Raw genomic sequence first — 24,145 nt, 5'->3', positions numbered from 1 at the left:
CAGGAGCTGATTGATGGGTGCAGCAGCACGGAGAGCACCCAGCAGGAGGTTAGGGGCTCGAGGGGGCGGGGCCGGGAGCTGATGGGAATGCTAGGGCCCAGTAAGGAGGGGTAGTGAAAAAAGATCAAGGTGAAGAACTGTGGAAGCTAGGAGGAAAAGGGAGGTGACCATGACTTTCCCAAGCTATAAATGTGCTTTATGACCTGTTTTTCTTTGGGGCCCCACCCAACTCTGGCACTCTGGTAAATCTTTTCCCTATAACTGAGCTCCCTGGCTGGGAGGGAAGTAGTCTCCTGTTTTAGCCTACTTACCCCATTCAAGTAGTTTGAGGAATGTGTGATCCACACCCTCTTAGTCCGTCTGATCCCGGATAGACTTCCTCCATGGGTGGCCCTCCTCCCCTCCAGCATGAAGATGCTCCTAGCACGAAGCTCCAGGGAGAGGTGCTGGCTGTGGAAGAGGAGCGGGCTCAGGTGCTGGGGCGCGTGGAACAGCTGAAGGTCCGAGTAAAGGAGCTGGAGCAGCAGCTGCAGGAGGCAGCCCGAGAGGTGAGCTGGGAGGCCCTCAGGCTCTGGGATGGGCCCCCCCCCCCCCCCCCCCCATGCTTTCCCTGCCTTGATGAGGGTCCTGGTGTCTTTGTCTAGGCTGAGATGGAGAGGGCATTGCTGCAGGGGGAGAGGGAGGCAGAACGAACACTGCTGCAGAAAGAACAAAGGGCGGTGGACCAGCTGCAGGAGAAGCTGGTGGCCTTGGAGACCGGCATCCAGAAGGAGAGGGACAAGGTAACCCATACCTGACTGCCTGTGGCCCAGAAGAGGAGAAAATGCTTTCTGTAGGGCTGTACATCCCTCAACATCCATCCTGCACACCACATGGTCTCTGTAACCCTCCAGGGACGGGGGGCCTTGTTCTCTATGGAAGGTACAAGCTTGGATGGTACTGCCAGGGGCTGGGCTGGTGTTTGGGGTCTCATTTAGCTGGATCTCTGTGCTACTTCTGGTTGCCTGGGTGCCTGCCATTCTGGAGCCTGCGTGGTTCTTCTAGGAAGTGCCAAAGCCCTTTCTTGGGCAGTGAGTACAACCTGAAGGACTGGTGCTGCTGGGGTGGGGGACATGATTCAGGTTTGGGACCCCCGTAGGGAGAAGCACTCTCCAGCATGCTCAGGTGCTTAGGATGTGGTCTTTGGAGATGGCCCACAGGCCTCTGTTTCCTGTCATCAGAATCTGCAGCCTCCCATCCCAGATGGTCCCAGCTCCTGCCCCTGCCCCCTTCAGATTTCGTGCCTGTCTTCAGGGGCTGTTCCGTCCCACAAGGGTTGTGCCAACCATGTCCAAGATGTCCAACAGCGTGCCAAAAAGCTCTGGAGTGGAGAGGGTTCATCTATTTCTGAATTTGACAGTATTTTTCTAAGAAGTTTTAATTTTCCTTCTGGATTTTTTTTTTGAGAGTTATCTTCCTCTTTTTCTCAATTTTGAGAATCCTAAAATTCATTGCTCTCCTTTTATTTACGGAGCTTTGGCTCTGGCCCCCAAAACCACACTCCCAGATTCTGTGCCAAATTAACCCACTGCTTGCCGACCAGGCCTGCACTAACGCCCCCTCTAATCACTGTCCTGGGCTCTCCGCATGCCCCTAACTGCCAGGCTACCCAGGCAGGGCTGAGTCATGCCAGCTTTACTAACTCCATGGGTGCCTTCGTGCCCCTGGTCTCGCCCCTCTAATGTTGCCTCCGTCTTTTCTTGATGCGGGACCCCATGATCAGAAAGGAACTGGCAGGAAGGCACAGCTAAATTTTGCTTAGTGGATCATTGACAGGAGGGGTACGAGAATGTGTGTGCTGGGGAAGATGTACATGGCCAAAGGAGCTGATCTGCCCAGACAGCTGTAAAGGCCTGGGCTGCTGCCTCCAGGATGTTGAAGGGCAAGGGTTGGCGGTGAGCTGTTGGTCCTTCCTGTCTAGCCCTTTGGAGCTGAGTGCTTAGGAGGTCCAGATGTGAGCTTGGAGGACTTGAAAAGGGTCTTTCTGCCCACTGAGAGGCTATCCATTCTTGCTCAATTCAGATGGTTCCTTCCCTCTCTCTATTCCTGGAGGCCATCTAGAAAACAGGATAATTTAAAGACAGTAGTGTCTGGACCTCAGGACCTGACCTGAGCAAGGCCTTCCCTCTGTTAGGTGAGCTGGGCAGGTGCAGCAAGGGAGTCTATTCCTTAGGAGTGAGGCATTTCACAAGCAACTTGGCTAGCCTCAGTTAACCAAGATTGCCCAGGGGCCCGGATCTCGACTTCCCTTTGGTCCAGGTGTTTGAGGTGGTGATGGTGGTGATGGTGGTGGTGAGGAGGTTCTCTTGACTTTCCCTCCCAGCTTCTAGCCCATGGCCCCACTCTGGCTCTGGAATCAGTAATCAGTTTCTCCTCTGCCTGTCCTTCGGAGGGGTGACTCACCAACTCCTCCCCTAGTCCCCCTTTCCGCCCTCAGAGGTGTCATCTCGCCCCAGACAGAGCCATCCACCTCCTCCCTGTATCCACTCCTAGGGCTCCTATTACCATGGCAACGGGCCGAACTAATTGCAACCCTCATCCCCACTGAAGTTCAGCCTGCTTTGCTGGCACCCCACCCCCACCCTGGGCAGGAGGGGAGGGAGGCCATGGGGGTTGGGCTGGGGTCCCCTTGCTGCACCGCTGTAGCGCTAATATCTTAAGCTCCTCGTTTACTCTCTAACTCCTGGATTTAACCCTTCCCACCTCTCCTATTTTCCCCAGGGTTAAATTTTGGTCTCGGGACAGTGTTAGAGCTCGAGGCTCAGTTCTTGCCACGATGCATCAGCTTTAACTTTGGTCTGGAGCCTAAACGGAAGGTCCTGTCTTAAGACCTACCTAAAGATTTCTAAAGGGACCAACATTTCCACCCTGCCCCCACACCTCTGCCTTTTTTACACCTTCCCCTGCCTGAGTCCCATCTTACAGCTCTGCTCCTTGCCTCTTGCCTCACCCACGTGCCCTCCTTCCTCTCCTGCTCTCTTCTGCCTCGATGCTTGCCCCCCACTCCCGGTGTCCCCCTGCGCCCGCCCCTGACCCCCTGCGCCCCGCGCCGGGCCGGAGTTGAGGAGTGTGTGTTCTCTCTCCCCTGTGCCCCGCCTCCCTCCCCTCCCGCCGACCAGGAGAGGGCGGAGCTGGCCGCGGGACGGAGGCACCTGGAGGCCCGCCAGGCGCTCTACGCCGAGCTCCAGACGCAGCTCGATAACTGCCCCGAGTCAGTGCGGGAACAGTTACAGGAGCAGCTGAGAAGGGTCAGTTCCACCAGCCCCCTCCCCTGGCCCCCGTGGGCCACCGCCCAGACCGAAGACAGGAGAGCGGTGGGACGGGACCACCTGGCCCCTGCAGTACCTGCCGAACACTAGGGTCGGTGCAGTGGCTCGGAAGGGGACCGGCAAGGTTGGGTGGGGATCAGCGCTCCAGACGGCGATGTCCACGAAAAGGGCTCAGCCAACCGAGCAGAGGGAGTTGGGGAGTGGGGCCGGTTCCTTCCCCAGTTGCCCCGGGTACAGCCCCCATAATTTTTGACTCTGTGGCCTGGCCCTCCTGGCCCAGAGTGTCTTTGAGAGCACTCCCCACCCAACTCCGGACTTCACTGTCGTTGAAGGAGGCAGACGCTCTGGAGACTGAGACAAAGCTCTTTGAGGACCTGGAGTTCCAGCAACTGGAGCGGGAGAGCCGCGTGGAGGAGGAGCGGGAACTGGCAGGCCAGGGGCTGATACGGAGCAAGGCTGAGCTGCTGCGCAGCGTGACCAAGAGGAAGGTGTGCGCTGCTCACTCCCGGACAGGCTAGTGACAGATGGAGGCTAGTGACCTGGGGTTGAGTCACAGCGTATGACTTTGTGAAAGTTAAGGCACAAAAGACACCTTTTCGTGTCTCCTTTTCCTACTGATTATCAGTAAAAATGAGAGCTAAAGTGAGAAGATGGAGCATTGTCTCTGGTCTGCTCCGATTTGCTAACGCTGTGGTCCTCTACTGGTCTCAGTCACACCAAGTGTAGGCCGTGACAGAAGGATGGGACAGGTGTTCAGAAGAAGCAGGAAAGGGTTAGGGAGGATGGTCTAAGTGATGTCCAACTCTGTGATACCCATGTCAAAGACCCACGTGCAGTTTTCTGGCTGGACTGAGATGGAAGGTCAGGATAGTGAGGTCTAGGGAGTAGGATTCAGATGTGGTGAAATGAGACTTACCGGCCAGCCCGGGTTTGATGGTAAGCGGGAACCACTGGATGTCATAGGCCCAGATCCCTCGTTCCCCTCCCTGAGCTGTTCTGCTGTAAAAACACACCTATCATGGGGGACTGGAAAGGTGGCTGCTTTTCCAGAGAACTCAGATTTGATTCCCATCACCCACATCACATGGTGGTTTATAATCGTCTCTAACCCCATACCAGGGGATCCAGCACCTTTTCTGACCTCCTCCAGCTCCGTACATAGGTACACAGACAGACAGGCACACATATCCACATAAAATAAGCATTTTTTAAGATGTACCTACTGCCCTGATAGAAGATGTAGGAAAGGAAGAAAACTAAAGTTTCCAAGCTCATGTGCCAGATGCCCAACTAGGACCTCCCCTTGGGTTTTCTCATGCTGTCCTTAGGATGTCTCATAAGGTAGGAGCTCTGCTTCGCTTTATAGATGAGTAACTAGAACTCAGAAGCCATGGTTTGCACAGAGCCTTCCAGAGTATAAACTTCAGAGTCAGAGTGGGAACGCAAGGCTGCTAGCTTCAAGGCCCAAGGCATGTTTGCTGTTCTCCATGTGGTCTGGGTTGGCACCTCTCCCTGTTCCCTGTTCACCTGGAGGGAACACAACCAGGAGGCTTAGATCATCTCTAACGACTGTGTCTCTCCTCTTTGTGACCAGCCTAGGGCTCAGGAAACTGCTCAGCCCTTAACACCTAGGGTGTGTGTGTGTGTGGTGTGTGCGCTATGACATTCTTTTCTATCCTCCCTGTGCACTTAACACCTAAGATGTGTGTGTGTGTGTGTGTGTGTGTGTGGTGTGTGCTATGACATTCTTTTCTATCCTCCCTGTGAAGTTAACTAACACCTAGGATGTGTGTGTGTGTGCGTATGTGTGTGTCTGTATGTGTGATGACATTTTTTTTCCTGTCCTCCCTGTGAGCTTTGCCCTTGTATCTGCAGAGTTCCCTCTGGCTCTGTTTTCCCTGGAAAACAGATACAGCCTATGTATTGGTCCAGTATGGTTCAGAGTGGTTGAGAAAGCTGGCCTTGGAACCCTACAGGTCTGGTGCTAGTCCTAAATCTACCACTACCCAAGAGATTCTAACCCTAAACATCTCTAAAATGGGCATAAAAGCACCTGCTTCATAAGATTAGATGGAGTAACAGATTTAAAAAAATAACATTCGGGAGCACCCCAGTCCTCCTCGGTTAGAGTAAGTGGCGGCTGTTGCCGGGAGGGTTCCTGTCTGTGGGGGCGGAGGGAGGTTTGGCCTGGGCTGACTCCAAGTTTAGGATAGCTCCCTTCTCTGTGCTGCCTCCACCCATGCTGCTCGGAAGAGTGGTGTTTTAAGACCACCTGAGATTAACGCACTTTGCCTAAGCTCTCATCTTTTCCTCTCAAAATGTTTTCATTTTCTTTTAGCATATGATTGTTGAGCCAGGGACTGCGCTAAGCCCTGTTGGGGTTGTGGAGACAGAAATGGCACTGGTCTGCCCTGATCTTATGGGAGGGCTGAGGTGGTGGTGGAGACAGTCACAGATCACAGTAAGGCGAGGTGGATGGATGTGGACTAATGTGAATACAGAGACAGGAACAAGGAAATGGAATGGCATTCAAGGAAAGCTTGGAGAGGAGGAAGCGTCCAGCCTGGCCTTGGGGTAGTGGGAAAGGCTGGAATGGCTGGCCCTCCTGGGCCAAGAGGGTGATGGATGAGGACTAAGTCTACAGTGGCACAGAGCACAGCATGGGAGAGCCAGGGTGTGTGGAGAGACTAGTGGGCAGGGCAGCGGCTCTGAGAGCCCTCCAGTGCTGGGTAGGGAGTTTGCGTTCTGTCTGGGGCTAGTAAAGAGCCACGGAAAGGTTTTGAAGACATGGGTGATTTGGCCTTGCTGGTTTTGTGTTTCTTTTTTTTTTAAATGTTTATTTATTCGAATGTTCTGCCTTCATGTGTGTCTGTACACCATGTATGTGTTGGCTCCCCTGGGACTGGAGTTAAAGGAAGTTGTGAGCTACCACGCAGATCCTGGGAATTGAACCCAGGTCGTCTGGAAGAACAGCTAATGCTCTTAACCCTTGAGCCATTTTTCCAGGCCCCACTTGCTGAGTTTTTGTTTTGTTTTGGGGGAAGGTTCGAATCAGGATTTCTCAGTAACTTTGGAGTCTGCCCTGGAATTCACCTGTAGACCAGGCTAGCCTCAAACTCACAGAGATCCACCTATCTTTGCCTCCCGGGTGCTGGGATTAAAAGCACTCGCTACTACCACCCAGCTATTGTTGAGTTTTTAAAAAGTTAGTGAGAAGCCACAGTTGTGGTCCACACTTGAGTTCTAAGGTTCTGTCCCAGTTTCTCTGGGATGAGGCAAAAAGAGTGCTGGAGCCCAGGAATTCAAGTCCAGCCCAAGGAGCAGGAGACCTCATCTCCAAACTAAAGGAAAAGGTGCGGCGATGGTTCAGTCTCAGGAGGCTGAGGCAAAAGGATCGCCTTGAGTTCAAGACTTGCCTCGACCTCAAAGTCAGTTTAAGGCCAGTCTGGACTTACAGAGTGTGTTAAAGCAAGCCTGGACTATCTAGTGAACTTAAAGCCAGTTTGGATTATTTAGCAAGACCAAAAAACCAAGATCAGGCAGATAATATTACTCAAGTAATATGGCATTCTTTTTATGATGTGAGGAAATTCAGATAACCGAACAAGGTTCGGAGGTTACTTTAGGAAAATGGGTAGAAATGCAGAGTGGATCTAAACATTGTGAGAGAGAGAGCAAACCCCAGCAGGAAGTGGAGGGCCCAAATTCTAGTGATGGGGAGTCGGGGGGGGGGGTCGGCAGAGGGCTCACTGTTCAGTGTTACGGCTTTAGGAACCATTGACTGCGTGGTGAGGGAATAGAGGATTGGTTGCAGCTAGCTCCTCTAGTGACACAAGGTCACTGGGTGAGAGAGGGAGGAACGAGGGAAAGAGCTGACCTCTTTAGACAGGATTCTTCCGGGGTGAGTTGAAGCCAAGCAGGAGAGTATGATGGTTACTGTCACAGACTCCTGGGTCTTTAGACAGGAGACTCAGCCAAACTTTGGGCTGAGTTATGTCCCTCCGGGACCTGATTTCATCCTGTTTCCTCAGGAGCGCCTTGCTGTACTGGACAGTCAGGCTGGGCAGATCCGAGCCCAAGCACTGCAGGAGTCAGAGCGTCTGGCCCGCGACAAGAATGCCGCCCTGCAGCTACTGCAAAAGGTAGCTGGCCCTGGGTCCCGGGAGAGAGACGCGGGGTGTGATTGCCAGCACAGGAGTTGGGTGCGGGTCCTCCCTTTTGGCTTCCTTGGCTCTGACCCTGCTGTCCTGGCCTCCAGGAGAAGGAGAAACTGACCCTGCTCGAGAGGCGATACCATGCACTCACAGGCGGGAGGCCTTTTCCGAAGACCACCTCGACCCTCAAAGAGGTAACACGGCTGGCTGGGTTAGCCCCAGCATTAGGCTTGGGGGATGCGGGAGACTCAGGAGCAAGGTGTGCCACCTTCATCTTGGGTGATTGAGAGAGGTGCACTTCCTGTCAAGATTAGAAGAAGATGGCCTTGGGGGCTGACCTCTTCACAACCACCAGCCTCTAGTTGCCTTTGGCACCTTACACTTTTTGGGTGGCTGAGTTTATGTGAGAGGCCCAGGGTCCCTAGGAGGGGTGGTGGAGAGCTCAGAATTTGGAAAGGCTCAGGACTGGGTGAACCTTGCTAAAGAGGAATACAGGGACCATGGATCATTACCCCAGGCCTCCTGGGCTTCTGTCTAAAGCTAGGCTTTCAGCCTAGAAGGAAGCCTTAAGTTGAATGGTTCTTTCCCAAATCTTCACATCTAGTGTGGGAAGTCCAACTGGTTTCCCGACATTTCTCTCCTCTTCTCTGTCTTATTGCCCAGACAGCTTAGGTCTGGAGCAGGGGGTTGAGTTGAGCGTTAGGGGTGAGGCCTCTCTCACCCACCATGTGTCCTCTTGTAGGCTCAGCTGTCCATCTCCGTGTCCTCAGAGATGGGGCTGGAGACCAAGGCTCTGGGCCCATCCCCAAGGTCTTCTCAGGCTGGGGCGTCCTCTGTTCCCTTAACCCCTCCTGCTTCCTCTCAGCTCTGTCCAAAAGCACAAGAGGTAACGGCAGCTGCCTGCCTGCTCTGCTTTGCCTTCTGCCTGTCTGCCTGCTAACCAAACTCCTGCCTCCGGCTCTTCCCAGGGAGGGCGGAAGGGCATGTGGCATCTCCTTGGGCTGGCAGTTTGAGAGGTGGTGTGAGTGTGCCATCTTGTCATTTGCGGAGTGCCTGGGCAGCCCATACTGGATGTTAGCGTGCGTTTGCGTTTGCTTGCGGTCTGCACGCCATTCTCTGATGCTCACGGCACACTGAACTCTGCCTCATCTTCCTTTTCTCTGACCCCAGAAGATAGCGTGGCTCTGGGGCTAGATGGGGTGCCCTGGATAGGCAGCCTAAGGATCCTGTGCTTTGGCTAAGCTCACTGTGGGTGACCAGCACTCAGATCACCTCAAGGCTTGGGGACTAGGGATAGAGTATCCAGTTCCTGTCCTCCAGCCTCCAGTAAAGTGGACTGACGCTTTTCCAAGTACTTACCCAACCCATTTTCCTGCCTGCTCTCTGCCGACGCCAGGCCTGTTTCTCAGAGTTTGTCTCGCTCAGGCCTTAGTGGTCTCTCCACTCGCATGTTCTGATGTTCGACCCTTGGGGACCTGTCCTCTTCCTGGGCAGTGCCATGACTAGTATTTAGCACTGCATGCGTGTGCCCAGCTGGGGATGCCCAGTGTGATAGAGGCAGATGGGACTCTAGGAGCTGGGTTCTGATTCTCACTGGGCTTTTGGAAGGAAGACCTTCTCTGGGCATCCTCACTTGCTCCCTGCCCAGGACCAATTCATTAGATGCTTACATTGGTATTTCTCTGGGCAGCAACTAAATGCTACACTCATCTCCAAAGTAGAGGTCGAGCAGAACCTTCCATAGTCAGTTCTGCCTGCCTCTTTCAAGCCCACTTTCCCCCTCAGCCGTTGTGGCCATACTTGGCTGCCAAGTGCCCTGTTTCACTGTGGATTCTGCAGTGATGTGAAGTGGTAACTCTAGCCTGGCATGGAGTGTGGGGATATTGAGGACTTGATCGAACCTATTAACCTCTTCTCTGTCCCCCACCCTGGGCACCCTAGGAGTATGTGAGCCTGGCTGAGGTTCTCCAGTTCTGCTTTCGCTTGGACCCCTATGCTTCTGCTGCCTGCCCCGCCAGACTCCCCCAGTCCCTGCCTGACAGCGAGGTACCAGCCACAGAGTGTACCCACCTATGCTCAGGGGCCTCCATTGTCTCTCAGCCTGGGTGGGGGCCAGGGGCATAGGGTTCTTGAGCTTGGCATAGAGGGTTGAACATGATTCATCTTCTGTGGGATCTTAGGAGCTCTCCTCAGTACCCAGTGGTCTGGGAAGGCCAAACCCTGTCTTTTAATCTCCAAGAAGACTCAGAGTTGACCTAAGCTGCAACCTTTCTCCTCCCCAGTGGTCAGGGCCATATCTTGGGTTCTGCTCCCATTAACCTCTTGTATTCCCTCCTGTGGCTGGCCGCCTCTCAAGTACGTGACGCTTGAGCAGCTAAAAGTGATGTGGGGCACCTCACCCATGCCCCCAGCCCCTTCGCCAGGCCTGCCTTTCTGGGCTTCTGCCTCCCGGGACCTGGTTCCCATCACCCGTCTTCCTCCCATGCTGCCCTCTTCTTCCTTCGCTTCCATCACGCCTTCATCTAAGGTTGGTGGTCTGTGTGTCCTCGCTACCCCCATTCCATGGCTGGTGTGACTGTGTGTGTGTTGCCCCCGCTCACTGGCCTCTGAGTTTTAAGCCAGCTGAGGCCCTAAGGCTATGCCTGATGCCTGCAAGTGCCGGCAGCTTGGCAGCTCACAAAGCACGAGTCCGTGCCCTAGAACTTGTGTCCTGACTGTTTCTCTTTGCTCCCAGCCCAGTTCGTGTGACTGTTCCCTTACTGTTTTTCTCTTCTTCTCCTTATGCTCTCCTCCCTCCCTCCCTTCCTCCCTCTTCCCTTCCTCCCTTTTTCCGGATGCGGCCTCCCTTTCCCTTCCCTCCATCTTTTTCTTCTTCCCATCTCTCCCCTCCTGTCTCTGCCCTTCCTTTCCATCCTTGCCTTCCCCCTGCCCCTCTAGATGGAGAAGCTGCTGCTCCCTGCTGTAGACTTAGAGCAGTGGTACCAGGAGCTGATGGCCGGCCTGGGGACTGGCCTCGCTGCAGCCTCCCCTCGCTCCTCTCCCCCGCCTCTGCCTGCCAAAGCCTCTCGTCAGCTGCAGGTAACCTTTACTGCCTGTCTTCCCAGGTCCTGTTCCTGTCCGCTCTGAGCACCTGCTGCCAATCCTTCAGGCACAATGTACACCTTGTCATGTGGTTACCCAGCAGGACACGGAGGGGCTTGTAAGCCCAGAGAGGGCAACAAGGGTCTTTTCCTGGGCATCCATCTTGCCATTCTGGCACTTTGAGAAACTAGGGAGTTCAGCACCTGAGTCCAAGGGGGTTGGGATTGAGTGACCATTAGAAGGACATTTTCCCCAGAGTTTCTCACGCGGAATGGGGGCTTGACGTGCCCTTGGGCCTGCTGCCACTCAGGGAAGCTGCTGGTATTTTATTCTCCTGGTCTTCTCAGGGGTGATACTTGGAGGCAGAAAAGAGGGTGGCAGGTTCTCCGAAGTGACAGCCCTAGAAAGCCAGCTGTGACCACCGTCATATCCGAGTCTCCAGCAGTATGCGGATTGTGGGAGGCACAGGCGCTTGTGCCACCAAAGTGTGCTCCCCTGCTGAGCCATAGTGCCTGTGATCCCGCCTCTTCACTCATTCTTTAGGGAAGGAGCTGGACCTCTGGGGCTGTGACCTCAGCTAACATCCTGTGGTCCCTTCGGGAGGATCTGTTCATGTAAACACATGGGGTCCCTCTATCGGGTGCCAAGCTGGCTGGAGACTTTGACGGCTTTTGATGCATTGAATCCCCACCACAGGCCTTTGAGGTAGACGGTATTAGCCCTCATTGTATAGATCAAAGGCTGAGGCATGGGGGAACATGAAACGGTCTCACCCAAGCCACTCAGCTCGGAAGCAGTATGGAGACTCGGCGTTCCCGACTCCGAAGGCCAGATGTGCTGCATGTCAGCACCGTAAGGGAGTTGGGCGGGGGCATCATCTAGCTCTGCCCTTTCCGTTACAGACGCAGGGTAGGGAGGTGTGTGGCTCAAGGCCACACAGCCTGCTAATGGCCTTCACTTAGTCTCCTGCAGAACCCTGTCCATTTGACACTAACTTCTTGCATGGGTCACTTCATAGGTCCTTCCTTAGATTCAGGCCTAGGCCAGAGATTGGCTCAGGGAGGAAGGACCTGGAAAGGTGGTTGGGCAGTTGCCAGTAGCTTCTGCCCACTGGGCTGACTCAGGAGGCTTGACTGCTGGAGCCAGAAGGGCTCAGAGGCCCTGTGCTGGGGTAGTGCCTTGGATCACAGCTGATCTAGGTGTCATGAAGCAGCAGCTGGTGGGGAAGCTGGGTGATCACTGGGCAATACCTTTCCCTTCCAGGTTTACCGCTCCAAGATGGACAGCGAGGCCACCAGCCCTCTGCCGCGGACCCGTAGTGGCCCTCTCCCCTCCTCCTCAGGCTCTTCATCCTCCTCCTCACAGCTCAGCGTGGCTACCTTGGGCCGTAGTCCATCACCAAAGGTCTGAGGACATGTGTGGTGTTGGGGATGGAGACAGCCATGTTGGGCAGAGACTAAAGCTGTCCGTGCAGACATTAGGCTGGGGATGGGGTCCTCTGAGCTCCAATACTAGCGCTCCTACATCCTCCCCACCCTGCAGAGTGCCCTGCTTGCCCAGAATGGCACCAGCAGCCTTCCTCGCAACCTGGCAGCCACGCTGCAGGATATCGAGACTAAGCGCCAACTGGCCCTACAGCAGAAGGGTAAGTGGCTGTAATGCCAGCCTGTCCCTGTCTCCATTCCCCGGGCAGAGCCTCTGTCACCTCATGCACGCTCAACCCGCCCAGGTTTCCTGTCACTGGGATCTGGGCAAGAGCAGCAAAGATTCAGATCTCATGAAGATCTTCCTGGGAGTTCTCAGAAGACCCCAGGACGGGACGCAGGGTCTGAGGACTTGTGACATCTTAGAGGGCCCATCTTTGACCAAGTAGGGTGGACATTGGAAGCAGTGGGTGGATATGATGAGGCCCTCCAGCAATGGTTTCCTGAGACACTGGCTCTTCAGACAGGAGTCCTGTGGCTATGTGTGTTTCAGTTGTTTTGAAAGCCCATGTCTGTGCCTCTCTCTCCTCTTATCCCCTCTGTGTCTCTCTCCTGCACCCTCTGCCCTGGGCCCCCCACACCAGTCGAGTCACTTCCTGCCGAGCCCCTCCCACCCGACGACCCAGCAGGTAGAGCATTGGTTACTCAGGACATTGCTTTGGCCAGGCAGTCCCTGTCCTGACATTAGCATGATGTGTCCTGCCCAGGCTCTGCTGCCTGCTGGCGTTACCCACCCCACCCCCACCCTCTGGCCTCTGCTTGGCTGGCTTCCGGTCCAGCTCACCTCCCTGTTGCGCTCAGCTATGCTTTCCAGTCTCCTTGCCTTCCCTCCTGCTCTGGCTGCCATTGCTTCTGCATTGCTGGGGGCCTGCACTGTCTGGGGGGTTCCCACCAGCTCCCCTCCTCCCTCCCCAGCAGACATGGTGGGTGCATGTGCCCTGCTCATCTGTACAGGCCTCAGATGCAAGCTGGAACAGCTGGCTGGCATACTGCCTGGGCACCACCAGGGCAGTCGTGTGCCCTGTGTGTGCCCGGGATGCTGGAAGAGGCCTGAAGTCAGACTGCAAACACTGGCCTACATGACTGCAGGGGCCACTGACCTAGAGCTGTGGGAACCAGGCAGCTGTGGGGCAGGGGCTGCTCTGCGTTAGCCTCTTCCTGCCTGCCTCCTCTCTTTGCGATGCTCCAGTCTTCCCACCCCCGGTGAGTGAGGAGCCCTCTGTGAATCCCACTGCCCCTCCTGCAGGGCACCAGGTGATTGAGGAGCAGCGGCGGCGACTGGCCGAGCTGAAGCAGAAAGCAGCCGCTGAGGCCCAGTGCCAGTGGGATGCCCTGCACGGTGCAGCGCCCTTTGCAGCAGGCCCCTCGGGCTTCCCAGCACTCATGCACCATTCTATCCTGCACCACCTGCCAGCTGGCAGGGAGCGTGGCGAGGAGGGTGAACATGCTTATGACACATTGAGCCTGGAGAGCTCAGACAGCATGGAGACCAGCATCTCTACAGGGGGCAACTCAGCCTGCTCCCCTGACAACATGTCCAGGTGCCTCCTCCCTCTGGCCTTCTGCTTGTGCCTGGCACCCTTGAGCTCACTTGACGAGCTCTCTCTTCCCCTTCCCTCCCTAGTGCCAGTGGTTTGGACATGGGCAAGATCGAGGAGATGGAGAAGATGCTAAAGGAAGCTCATGCAGAGAAGAGCCGGCTCATGGAGTCCAGGGTGAGGCTGACTGGAGCCAGGAGGCAGCAGGTGGTGAGCACGGAGCTGCCTTCCGCCTGCCATACCCCAAGCCCTTCCGCCCGCCGTACCCCAAGCCCTTCTGCCCACATTAACTTTATAGTAAAAGTTTGTATTTCTCAAGTGTGGCCTGGGAGACTTGGGTAGGCAACAGCGTTCCAACTCCTGGAACACAGGCAGTTGTCACTCTGTCCAACCTTGTGTTTCCTATAGGGTAGCTTCAGTCTCGTGCCCCATCCTATGGACCTTGTGGGAACTTAAGTAGGGGGACATTCTCCTTGGGGATAATTTGGAAAAGCAGAAAGTGGGGTTGAGGTAGAGGATCAAAAAGAAAGGCGGGTACCTAAGTCAGGGCAGAGACGTTGGTTAGTGGGACTGAGGAATCACAGGGGCTGGAAAAAGAGGAAGAACTGACCATATGGATGGAAGACCAACTAAAAAAGATGTCTCCATGTTATTGACATCAAATTTAGGCAAATTTATAAACCTCTCTTGGAGGGAAAGTTAGAGATGATGACTGCCTTTCCAGCGGACCCGGGTTCAAACCCCAGCACCCACATGGCGGCTCACACCTGCCTGTTAACTTAGTTCCAGGGAATCGGATACCCCTCACACCAGTGCACATAAAATTAAATAATTAAAAGAAAAAGCTTACTAGCACATGCTCTAGGAATTCATGTAAAATTGTAAGAGCCTGGGGCTGGAGAGCTGGCTCAGCGGTGAAGAGGGCTCGCTGCTCTAGCAGAGGGCCACAGTTTTCTATGACTCCAGCTCCTAGGAACCTGACACCCTCTTCTAGCTTCTGTGGACACCTGCACATACATGATGTGCACATGCTAGTGCACACGCACGCACACGCATGGAGAAGTAAATAAAAATATTTATTTTGTTTAGAACCAGATGTGATGGCATCCACCTCTAATCTCAGCACTTAGGAGGTAGAGGCGGATGGATCTCTGAGTTAGAGACCAACTTGGTCTACATAGAGTTCTAGGCCAGCCAAAGTAACATGAGACCCTGTCTCCATAAAAGAAAGTTATACAAGACTCACTTTATTGAGTGCTATTTTTGTGCCGGAATCTGATGGCATATCTGACTTCTTTGAACTTTTACCCCATTCCCAGAAGCAGATTTATTGAAGCCCAGTTTCCTAATGAGGTAGCTGAGGCATGGAGAATGTGACGGATTTGGTAGGGTGTAGCCCATAACATGCTGCCAGAGCCAGTGTTTGAAGCGTTGATCCTTAGCCAGGAGAGGGTGGTCTTTAATGACATGCTTGCTTAGTGAGACCAGTGTCCAGGGTCTGTAACTCTGTGCAGGCCTGTGACCCCTCTTTTCCTTTCTGCAGGAGCGAGAGATGGAACTACGGAGGCAGGCCCTGGAGGAGGAAAGGCGGAGGCGGGAGCAAGCCGAAAGGAGGCTGCAGACTGAGAGCGCCCGCAGGCAGCAGCTGGTGGAGAAGGAAGTAAAGCTGCGGGAGAAACAGTTTTCCCAGGTAATGGTCGGCTTGACCTGGCTATGAAGCAGGCCCCTTGTGCCGGGCAGTGGAGCCCGGTGTTGAAATTAGGGAGCAGCGGGGCTGCGTCCCCAGCATCCGGCTAGCTCTAGCTTATGCCCCGAAATAATTACACCGAAACTGTATTCTTTTAAACACCACTTGGCCCATTTCTATCTAGCCTCTTCTAGGCTAGCTCTCGCACCTGGACTAGCCCATTTCTAATAATCTGCTGTAGCCCACGAGCTGGCTTACCAGGAATGATCTTAACCTGTGTCTGCCTGGAGTGGGAGAATCATAGCGACTCCCTGACTCAGCTTCTTTTTCCCAGCATTCTGTTCTGTTTACTCCACCCACCTAAGGGTTGGCCTATCAAGGGGCCTAGGCAGTTTCTTTATTAATAAGAAATCACTCCCACATCAGCCCGGCAGCCAGGAAAGATTACTGTGGGCTTCACGCGGGCAGCATCCACCTGGGACTCATTGGCGGCTACAGCAAACGCATGAGGGTTTGTTGGTGCTTGCGTTGGGGTGGGTGGGGTGTGGAGCTGTTCACCCTCCTATGTGTCTCTGGAATCAGAGGGTCTGAAGAAAGGCACACCTAAGCGACCACTACAAAGTCATATTTATAGAGAGAGACAAAGACGTGGGATTCTGGGTACGCAGAGAGACAAAGACGTGGGATTCTGGGTACACCTCCAGAGTTACAGGATTGGTAAGAACCAGGACAGCCGCCTTGGCTTCCGTAGGGCCCTGTTCAGTTTTGGGAGTCTATGCTATCTTTCCCTTCTACCAACTGCCAATCTTGCATGGTACTCCTTGTGTACCAGCCCTGTTCTCCTCATAGGGCCTTTGGGCTCCAGTCTCTGTCACTTGTGGACAACCTTACTCTAACGTTTACTGTATAACTTCTCCTCAGGCAAAAATCTCTCATTGCTCAAAACTAGACGTTCCCCGGGAGAGAGATAAGCCGGGGGAGGAGAAAAGGGGCTGAGCAAGGGCATCTACATGTGTGCCTGGTCCCTCACCCCGTGAGTGCTATAGAACTCAGCCAGGTGGCTCCTGACTGAGTCTCCATAGTCTTCCCCAAGCTGGGGTCCTCTGGGAGCTCCCTGTAGAGGGACCAACAACCACAGCTCCCTTGTTTTCTGAGATGTGGCAACATAAAATCTAGGGGGTAGGACCCGTACTGGGCTTTGATAATTAAGAAACCTCCAAAAGCTAGGCAGGGTGATGATGGCGCACACCTTTAATCCCAGCACTCTGGAGGCAGAAGCCGGAGGATCTCTGTGAGTTTGAGGCCAGCATGGTCTACAAAGCTAGTTTTAGGACAGCCAGGGATACACTTAGAAACCCTGTCTCGGAAAAACCAACCAATCAATCAAACAAACAAACAAAACAGCAACAATTAAAAACAACAACAATAAAAAAACCCACACAATTAGAAAGAAAAGAAACCACCAGTGGGGCTGGAGAAATGGCTCGGTTGTTAAGAGGATTTACTCCTTTTGCAGAGAAAACAGGTTTTGGTTCCCAGCAACCACACAGTGGCTCACACAGCTGTAATTCTTCTCCCAGAGGGTCCTGGTGCCCTTTCTGGCCTCTGAGCACGCCCCTGTGTGGTACGCATGTGTGCAGCAGATACACTAACACACATAAAATAAGTTAAAAAAATCAGAAACTCTGGAGTTTTTCCACCATGGTCTAATCTTTGTCAGAGACCTTGTCCCCTTTCCTGTCCTCGCCCTGACACCCCTCAGACCCTGTCCTTCAGCCTCTGTCTCTGAGGCTAGGGCCTGGTAGGAGAGGAAGCCATCTTTGCATCTCTTGCAAGTTGTGTATTTTATGTCATTTGTGACATTTCCCTTACTTGATTTTGTTTGTTTGTTTTTTGAGACAGGGTTACTTTGTGTAGCCTTGAGTATTGTGGAACTTGTTCTGCAGGTCAGGCTGGCATTGAACTCACAGAGATCTGACTGCCTCTGTCTTGCCACCCGGCAACATTTTAAGGTTTTTCTGGAAAAGCAAGAGTAGAAAAATATCCCAGTTAATGGAGAATTCTTACTAGTAAACAGAGATGAAGTAGACCTTAGTGATTGTCTAGAGTCTCTATATTAAATATTCGGACACTAGAAGAATATAATGCAAACAAATCACTAAGCGGATTATTTTACTCATTTTTCTTTCTTTTTAGAGAGAGGTTCCTCTGTCTTTTAATTATGTGTTTAGTGTATGTATGTGTGGAGGGGGAGATGTATGTACCAAGGTCAAAGGACAACTGTGAGTTTCTCTCCTTCTACTATGTGGGTCCCAGTGATCAGGTCATCAGGCTTGGCAGCAGGCTCCTTCACCCACTGAACCATCTCTGTTTGTCTTCTGATGGTGGGGGTGGAACCCAGGCCCTTGAGAGTGCTAGGGAGGTGCTCCTCTCTGACCTGCAACCCAGCCCTGGAGCACAGATCTCCCCCGGGACCGGGACTTGTTTTCCCCAGGACACATTCACCTCTGGCCTCTTGTCATTCTGTCCACAGGGAGAGGGGGGGCAAGAAGACAGCAATGGCTGTCAGTGTCATAGGTGGGAGAACCGAGGCAAGGAACTGGCTGGTCAGCATTTTGCCCAGGCCTAGGTCGAGTCAGCACAGGTGTGCCAGGTCTGCACGCTGGTCCCAAGTCCTGTGAAGCCAGTGACAGCCACAGGAGTTGAGAGGGGGTGACGCTAAGATGTGGGAGGTCCAGGGCTAAAACCGAGGAACGAGAACGAGGGAACAACGAGAAAAGAGGAATGACTCTGCCATCCCTGCCCTCTGTCCCCAGGCACGGCCTCTCACACGCTATCTGCCCAACCGGAAGGAGGACTTTGACTTGAAGACGCACATAGAGTCATCAGGCCACGGGGTGGACACCTGCCTACATGTGGTGCTTAGCAGCAAGGTACCAGCCTGTGTGGCTCAGGCTGTGGGAGGGAGACCTTGGAATTTTGCTTTCAGGCTGTCCCGACGTAGTCAGGACTGTCCCAGCCCCTGTGTGCTAGCCTGAGACGCTGGGGACGACCTCTGCCCATGCAGACAGAGGCGATGGCCTCTCCTAAAGGAGCCGCTTGGGAAGAAAGGCTCAGGCTCCACACGTGTATAGTTCTTCAGTGTTACTCTCCACCAGGTCTGCCGTGGCTACTTGATCAAGATGGGCGGCAAGATTAAATCGTGGAAGAAGCGCTGGTTTGTCTTTGATCGGCTCAAGCGCACCCTTTCCTATTACGTGGGTGAGTTACCACAGGCTGCCCTTGGGCCAGTCAGGGCTGGGACCGCTGGGCTGCAACAGCTGGGTTGGCCGGTCTGCTAGAAGGAAGCCAGGCTTTCAGGTAGAGGGCCAGGGGCTCTCCTCTGAAAATGTACGGAGTGTACCTGGTTCACATTCCTTCACTCTTCCACGTAGTCCTCGCTCTTCGGTGTTGTGGGGAATCTGGTAAACTCCAGTCCCTATTTCAGGCTCTGGTGACAAGATGGCCATGCTTTCTTCCTCGGTGCACACTGTCAGGAAGGCAGGGGCCAAGCAAAGAGTTAAATACGGTGTGTGGGTTTCCTTGACAGGGAACACCCAGACACGGGGTACAAAATTTGGCCTGGGAACTGCCCCTTGTTCCCCCTCAGAGACTTGGAGATAGTCGGTTAAACAGTATCAAGGACTCTGGGGACATCCCAGGAACCAGGGACCTTATTCAACTCTGCTCTTCCTCCACCTCACCCGGTCTCTAGCATAGACTCCTATCCCGGGAATAGCTTTGGACTTTCCTGTTTCGAGCATGAGGTGCTGTGTGGTCCGAAGTCAGCAAGGGTTAGACTGCTGTGATCAGTGGTCCTCCGGGTCCCTTCCTGTGCATGACATGAATTTGCTGTGCCTTGTGGGCTGGTTGTCTTTGCTACACAGTGAACCTTTCTGGAACATTGCTGGTCATACCAGCAGAGAGATGAGAGAGGTTTGAGGGGCTTTGCATTGACCCGAAGTGTCTCAGCTGGGAAGTAACTTGTGCTCCACCTGCCTGCCAGTCACTCAGCCCCACCACCTAGAGAGCTGGACAGGGGAGGGCTGCAGGGTCAAGAATGCCCAGGCCCCATGCCTTGCCTGCTCCCTCTCGCCTTTTACCCACTTGGGAAGCCTTCCCTGATCACCCTCAGTCCTGTGGAAAGACCAGAAGCCTAGGTGTAGCTAGGCTAGGACAGTAGAGGGTCCTTGTCAGCCTGGGGAAGCAGAGCTCCGCTTCACACATGGAGAGGCTGAGGTGCGTTGAGCTAGGTCCAGGAGAGAGGCTAGGCTGCAAGGGGAGCCTCGTCGAATGTCATAGCAGATGCAAGTCCTGTTTATCCAACACGTGTGTGATCAGGACTCTATGCATCAATGTGTCTCATTTTTGCCAAGAAGCCCTACGTTGACACCTACTTTGTGTGTAAGAAAAATGGGGCTCTTCAGTTCCCCGACGGGGCACCAAAAAGAAAAAAAAAGAAAGAAAGAAAGAAAAATGGGACTCAGAAACGCTAATTGTCGAAGGTCTCACAGCAACCACAAGGCGGAGCAGAGGGGAGAGACAGCCACTTGTGGGGACGAGGCAGGAGGAAACCAGCAGAGGCAGAAGGGGCAGGAAGCAGGGAGCTGGCTCTGACTGCGTGCCAGGTGCTGGGCTGGCACTTGGCAAATACAATCTCGCTTCATGTCTGTGAAACAAAAGGAGACCACATTTAGGCGGGCAACAGAAACAGAGAAGGAAGCCGGCCAGGAGAACAGACATTTTAAACCCAAGGTGCTGCTGCAATGATAGATAATTGCCAGAAGGCCAAGAATGATGTGGCCCAGAGGCCGTTTGACTCTGAGACACAGATTTGTGGAGAGAAGGCGTTCCGCCACAGATTGCACAAGACCAAGGATAGGTGGGCGGGACGGAAGTGTGGGCAGGAGCTGTGACTGTTTCCAGTGAAAGAAGGAGGGGGGCGGCTGGAGGGCCGCCAGGTTTCTCAGGTCAGAGGAGGAAATGTTGAGACGGGTGTGGGCTACACCAGGACCTAGGTGTGGCTTGCCCTTTGGGCCTGCATCCTCTTCCTTCTTACAGGAAATCCCAACAGAGCCTAACCTGGGTAAACCCCTCAGCCGCTCCACCATCCCTGGGGTGGTTCCCACCCTCCTCAGCACTCCGGCAGTCATCCCTGTCTGCTGGGTGACATCAGCCACGAGCGGAATGCTGTAGTGACAGATGCCGTTCACTGTGCCAGACTCTGCTGGATACTCTGTGCTCTCGCCTTTCACACTCCGTGACACCCTCAGATGTGCAGGGTTTTCCCAAGCTCGTAGCCACACTGACAAGTCACTAGGCTGTGTGCCTGCATCTTCTCACTTGGCAGAAGGGTTTATGATTTCTTTTTTAGATGCCAGTACCTAGGACTCCGTCATCCTTCATTCAGTAATTGAGCACCTGTTGTGTGCCTGGCACAGAGCTATTGCTGTTGGAGGATTCGCGATTGTGTGTTGTAGCGGTCTGCAGTGGGTCTTGAAGCTTGGTTAGGAGTTTGCCAAGAATGTGGAGGGGAAGAGATGGTCTAGAGTGTGGAGAGTGGGGCCGCTAAGGGGGCAGTGAGAACGTGACTAACTCCATGGGGCTTAATGTGGAGGATGCTGTGAGACAAGCTGGAGGGGGCATTGACACCCAAGTCTATGCCAAGACTGTAGCTGGCTCCCCAGGAGGAACCGTGGGAGACGGCTGTGCAATGACGTAGCAGACTGGCTTTCAAAGCTCCTCCCCCAACATTGGGGCAGATGAATAGCAGGACTGGAGGTTGGGGCAGGACCTTAGGAGGCTAGAGCAGGGGATTGGGCCTGAAATAACCTGGAGTGTAGGAAGGGATCCAGGGGAGGAGCTTCTAGTAGCTGTCACCTCTGAGTTTAGTGATTAGCATTGTCATCTCCTGCAGGACTCAAGCTGGTGGCTGAAGGTGTCAGTTGTACCATCTGATGAGTGGTTTTTGTTGTCTTTTACAAGTAAGACACCATCTCATGTAGCCCAGGTTAGCCTCAAGCTCACTATGTAGTCAGAACTGGTCTTACACCCTTCCCCGTGTTTCTCAAACGTTGGGATTTTAGGTATGCACACATTCCAACAAACAGGATTCTTACTCCCTTTTCATATCCAAATGGTAGCAGCGAAATATATTGTTCTGTTTGCCTTAAGGTATCTTAGCAGTCTGTTTCAAATACATCTACCACTTTGTACTTAACACTTGGTGTGTGGTTTTTTTTTTAATTTATTTATTATGTATACAACATTCTGCCTCGATGTATGCCCGCACGCCAGAGGAGGGCGCCAGATCTCAGTACAGATGGTTGTGAGCCACCATGTGGTTGCTGGGAATTGAACTCAGGACCTCTGGAAGAGCAGCCAGTACTCTTAACCTCTGAGCCATCTCTCCAGCCCCCACTTGGTGTGTATTATAGATATCCCATGTTCCTTGGGGCTGGAGAGATGGCTTAGTGGGTGGAGCACTTACTGCCCACACATGAGGACCTGGGTGCAGATCCAGTACTCTGTGTGCCCCATGCACCCCTGTTACTCCAGCACTGTGACAGATGGAGATGGAGGACTGCTGGGGTTTTCTGGCTGCCAGCCCAGCCCCAGGTTGGGAAGGGAATATGGTAGAAAGTGACGTCCTTCTCTGCCTCTTGAGTGTATGCACACGGGCATGCACATCCTTGCACGGGTGCCTACGCAGCACACACAGACATGCTGTACCGTCATATCCAACAGCAGCTGTGTCATGTCCCACCACATGTACACTCCTGGATTCCGGCACTACAAAGGCAGAGGCAGAAGGATCTCTGTGAGTTTGAGGCCAGCCTGGACTACAGAATGAGTTCCAGGACAGCCAGGGCCACACAGTATTACACTGTTGTAAATCTGTTATTTTATATTAAGTCAGATAAGTTATGTTTTGTTATTTGGTTCTTGTCACAGGGTCTCACTATATAGCTCTGTTTGGCCTGGAACTTAGTATTTAGACCAGGCTGGCCTCAAACTCCCAGAGTTCAGCCCACCTCTGCCTCCTAAGTGCTAAGATGAAACTCTTTCTAGTTTATTATTTGTGTTTGAGTTAAAATGTAATTATTATTTTAGAGGGTTTTTTTTGTTGTTATTGTTGTTTGTTTTTTCAGACAGGGTTTCTCTGTGTAGACCTGACTCTCCTGGAACTCACTCTGTAGCCCAGGCTGGTTTCAAACTCAGAGATCCACCTGCCTCTGCCTCCTGGGTGCTGGAATTAAAGTTCTGTGCTACACCGCCCAGCATTGTAGAGATTATTATTTTAGACAGGCCTGAAACTACCTCAGCCTCAGCAAATTGCTAGGGTCCCAAGCGCACTACTTTGGACTGACGTGGTCACATCATCCATAAAAGCCTCACCAGCTTGGCTCCCGCCAGTCCTTTTCCTGACATTGCTTGTCAGCGGTCTCATCTTGTCTTCTAGTAAATCGCACCTCAGCAGAGTTCTGCTTTATATTATTCCTGGCTTATTTTTAAAATTAATATTTTAGCCGGGCGATGGTGGCGCACGCTTTTAATCCCAGCGCTCGGGAGGCAGAGGCAGGTGGATCTCTGTGAATTCGAGACTAGCCTGGTTTACAGAGCTAGTGCCAGGACAGGCTCCAAAGCCACAGAGAAACCCTGTCTCAAAAAACCAAAAAAAAAAAAAATTAATATTTTATGTGCGTTGGTATTTTGCCTTGGGTGTCAGGTTCCCTGGAACTGGAATTACAGACAGTTGTGAGCTGCCATGTGGGTGCTGGGAACTGAACCCAGGTCCTCTGGAAGAGCAGTCAGTGCTCTTAACCAGTGAGCCATCTCTCCAACCCTTCCCCCGTTCCCCAGATGAGGAAACGAGCTCAGACTCGGGGCACCCTATGCTCTGTCCTGCTCAGTCCATTTTTTGTCCTTTGCAGACAAGCACGAAACGAAGCTGAAGGGGGTCATTTACTTCCAGGCCATCGAGGAGGTGTACTATGACCACCTGCGCAGTGCAGCCAAGGTGAGGCAGCGGGGACCAGCGTGGGATAGCCCCCAGGAAGGGTGTTGCTGTGGTGTTCTGGGCACAAAGGCCTTGAGCCCGTCTTTAGGCTCCTCTTCGCCCTCACTGTCTTCACCGGTTTTCTCTTCCTTTCTTCCTCTCCCCCTCCCAGAAAAGGTTCTTCCACTTCTCCATGGTGACTGAGGTACCCCTACTCTAACTAGAACTGCTCGTATTAACAGCTCCTGTGTCCCATGGCCCCTGACCCCTGACCGCCTCCCCCATCCCTCTAATTTATGCCAGGCCAGAGAGGAGGGAGCAAGGGGCTCCTGAGGCTTGAAGCCCACTTACTGCCTTTCTCTCTGGCCTTGACAGTCAGTGCAGCCCTGAGGTGGACAGTTGACAGGGGAGATGAAGGGGCCGGTGGGGGAAGCGCAGGCACTAGGTTGGAGACCGGGAATCGATAAAAGGAGCTGTCGGTGGCTGAGCCAGACGAGAAACATTGCCCTGTTTCTTGCCAGCCCTCAGGCCCCACCTAACCCTGACCTCTGCTCCTCTAGGGTCTGGTCCAGCCTCTTAAAGCCTTTTCCTGCCTCCTTTTGGCTTAGAGGAGAATCTGCTTCTCACTGGGACAACTCCTATGACAGATTCTCTTGTATTAATTTTGGAACTGAGTCATGCCCCTGTTAAGGTTGCAAGGGTTTAGAGAGCCTAATACTGCCACGTGTTAGAAAGAAAACTTGTAGACCCTTGGGGACTGGGCTTTGGGCTGGTTAAGACTCAGCCTTAGGCCAGGTGGTGGTGGCACACACCTTTAATCCTGGCACTTGGGAGGCAGAGACAGATGGATTTCTG

General features: G+C 53.4%; 1 protein-coding gene across 8 annotated transcripts in view; it reads left to right on the top strand.

The window, feature by feature from the left end:
- The window catches only part of Phldb1 (pleckstrin homology like domain family B member 1), a 48,587-nt gene that overhangs the window by 22,853 nt on the left and 1,589 nt on the right, over positions 1–24,145 (top strand). Inside the window, exons 8-25 of one of the 8 annotated variants that reach the window (XM_026779518.1) lie at positions 408–548; positions 645–782; positions 3,159–3,287; positions 3,641–3,796; positions 7,340–7,450; positions 7,567–7,656; positions 9,819–9,989; positions 10,400–10,540; positions 11,807–11,947; positions 12,086–12,188; positions 12,612–12,656; positions 13,274–13,568; positions 13,652–13,775; positions 15,109–15,255; positions 18,069–18,185; positions 18,411–18,513; positions 23,226–23,311; positions 23,463–23,495. In XM_026779518.1, coding sequence (XP_026635319.1) covers positions 408–548; positions 645–782; positions 3,159–3,287; positions 3,641–3,796; positions 7,340–7,450; positions 7,567–7,656; positions 9,819–9,989; positions 10,400–10,540; positions 11,807–11,947; positions 12,086–12,188; positions 12,612–12,656; positions 13,274–13,568; positions 13,652–13,775; positions 15,109–15,255; positions 18,069–18,185; positions 18,411–18,513; positions 23,226–23,311; positions 23,463–23,495 — 2,271 coding nt within the window. Of the gene's footprint in view, positions 1–407; positions 549–644; positions 783–3,158; positions 3,288–3,640; positions 3,797–7,339; positions 7,451–7,566; positions 7,657–8,204; positions 8,349–9,818; positions 9,990–10,399; positions 10,541–11,806; positions 11,948–12,085; positions 12,189–12,611; positions 12,657–13,273; positions 13,569–13,651; positions 13,776–15,108; positions 15,256–18,068; positions 18,186–18,410; positions 18,514–23,225; positions 23,312–23,462; positions 23,496–24,145 lie in introns of all 8 variants that reach the window. The other 7 variants (XM_026779519.1, XM_013346264.2, XM_026779520.1 and 4 more) reach the window with 7 other exon arrangements.

This window comes from Microtus ochrogaster, chromosome 5 (assembly GCF_000317375.1).
Source record: "Microtus ochrogaster isolate Prairie Vole_2 chromosome 5, MicOch1.0, whole genome shotgun sequence".
Classification (NCBI taxonomy): Eukaryota; Metazoa; Chordata; class Mammalia; order Rodentia; family Cricetidae; genus Microtus; species Microtus ochrogaster.
This window is presented reverse-complemented; position numbering and strand designations above follow the sequence as displayed.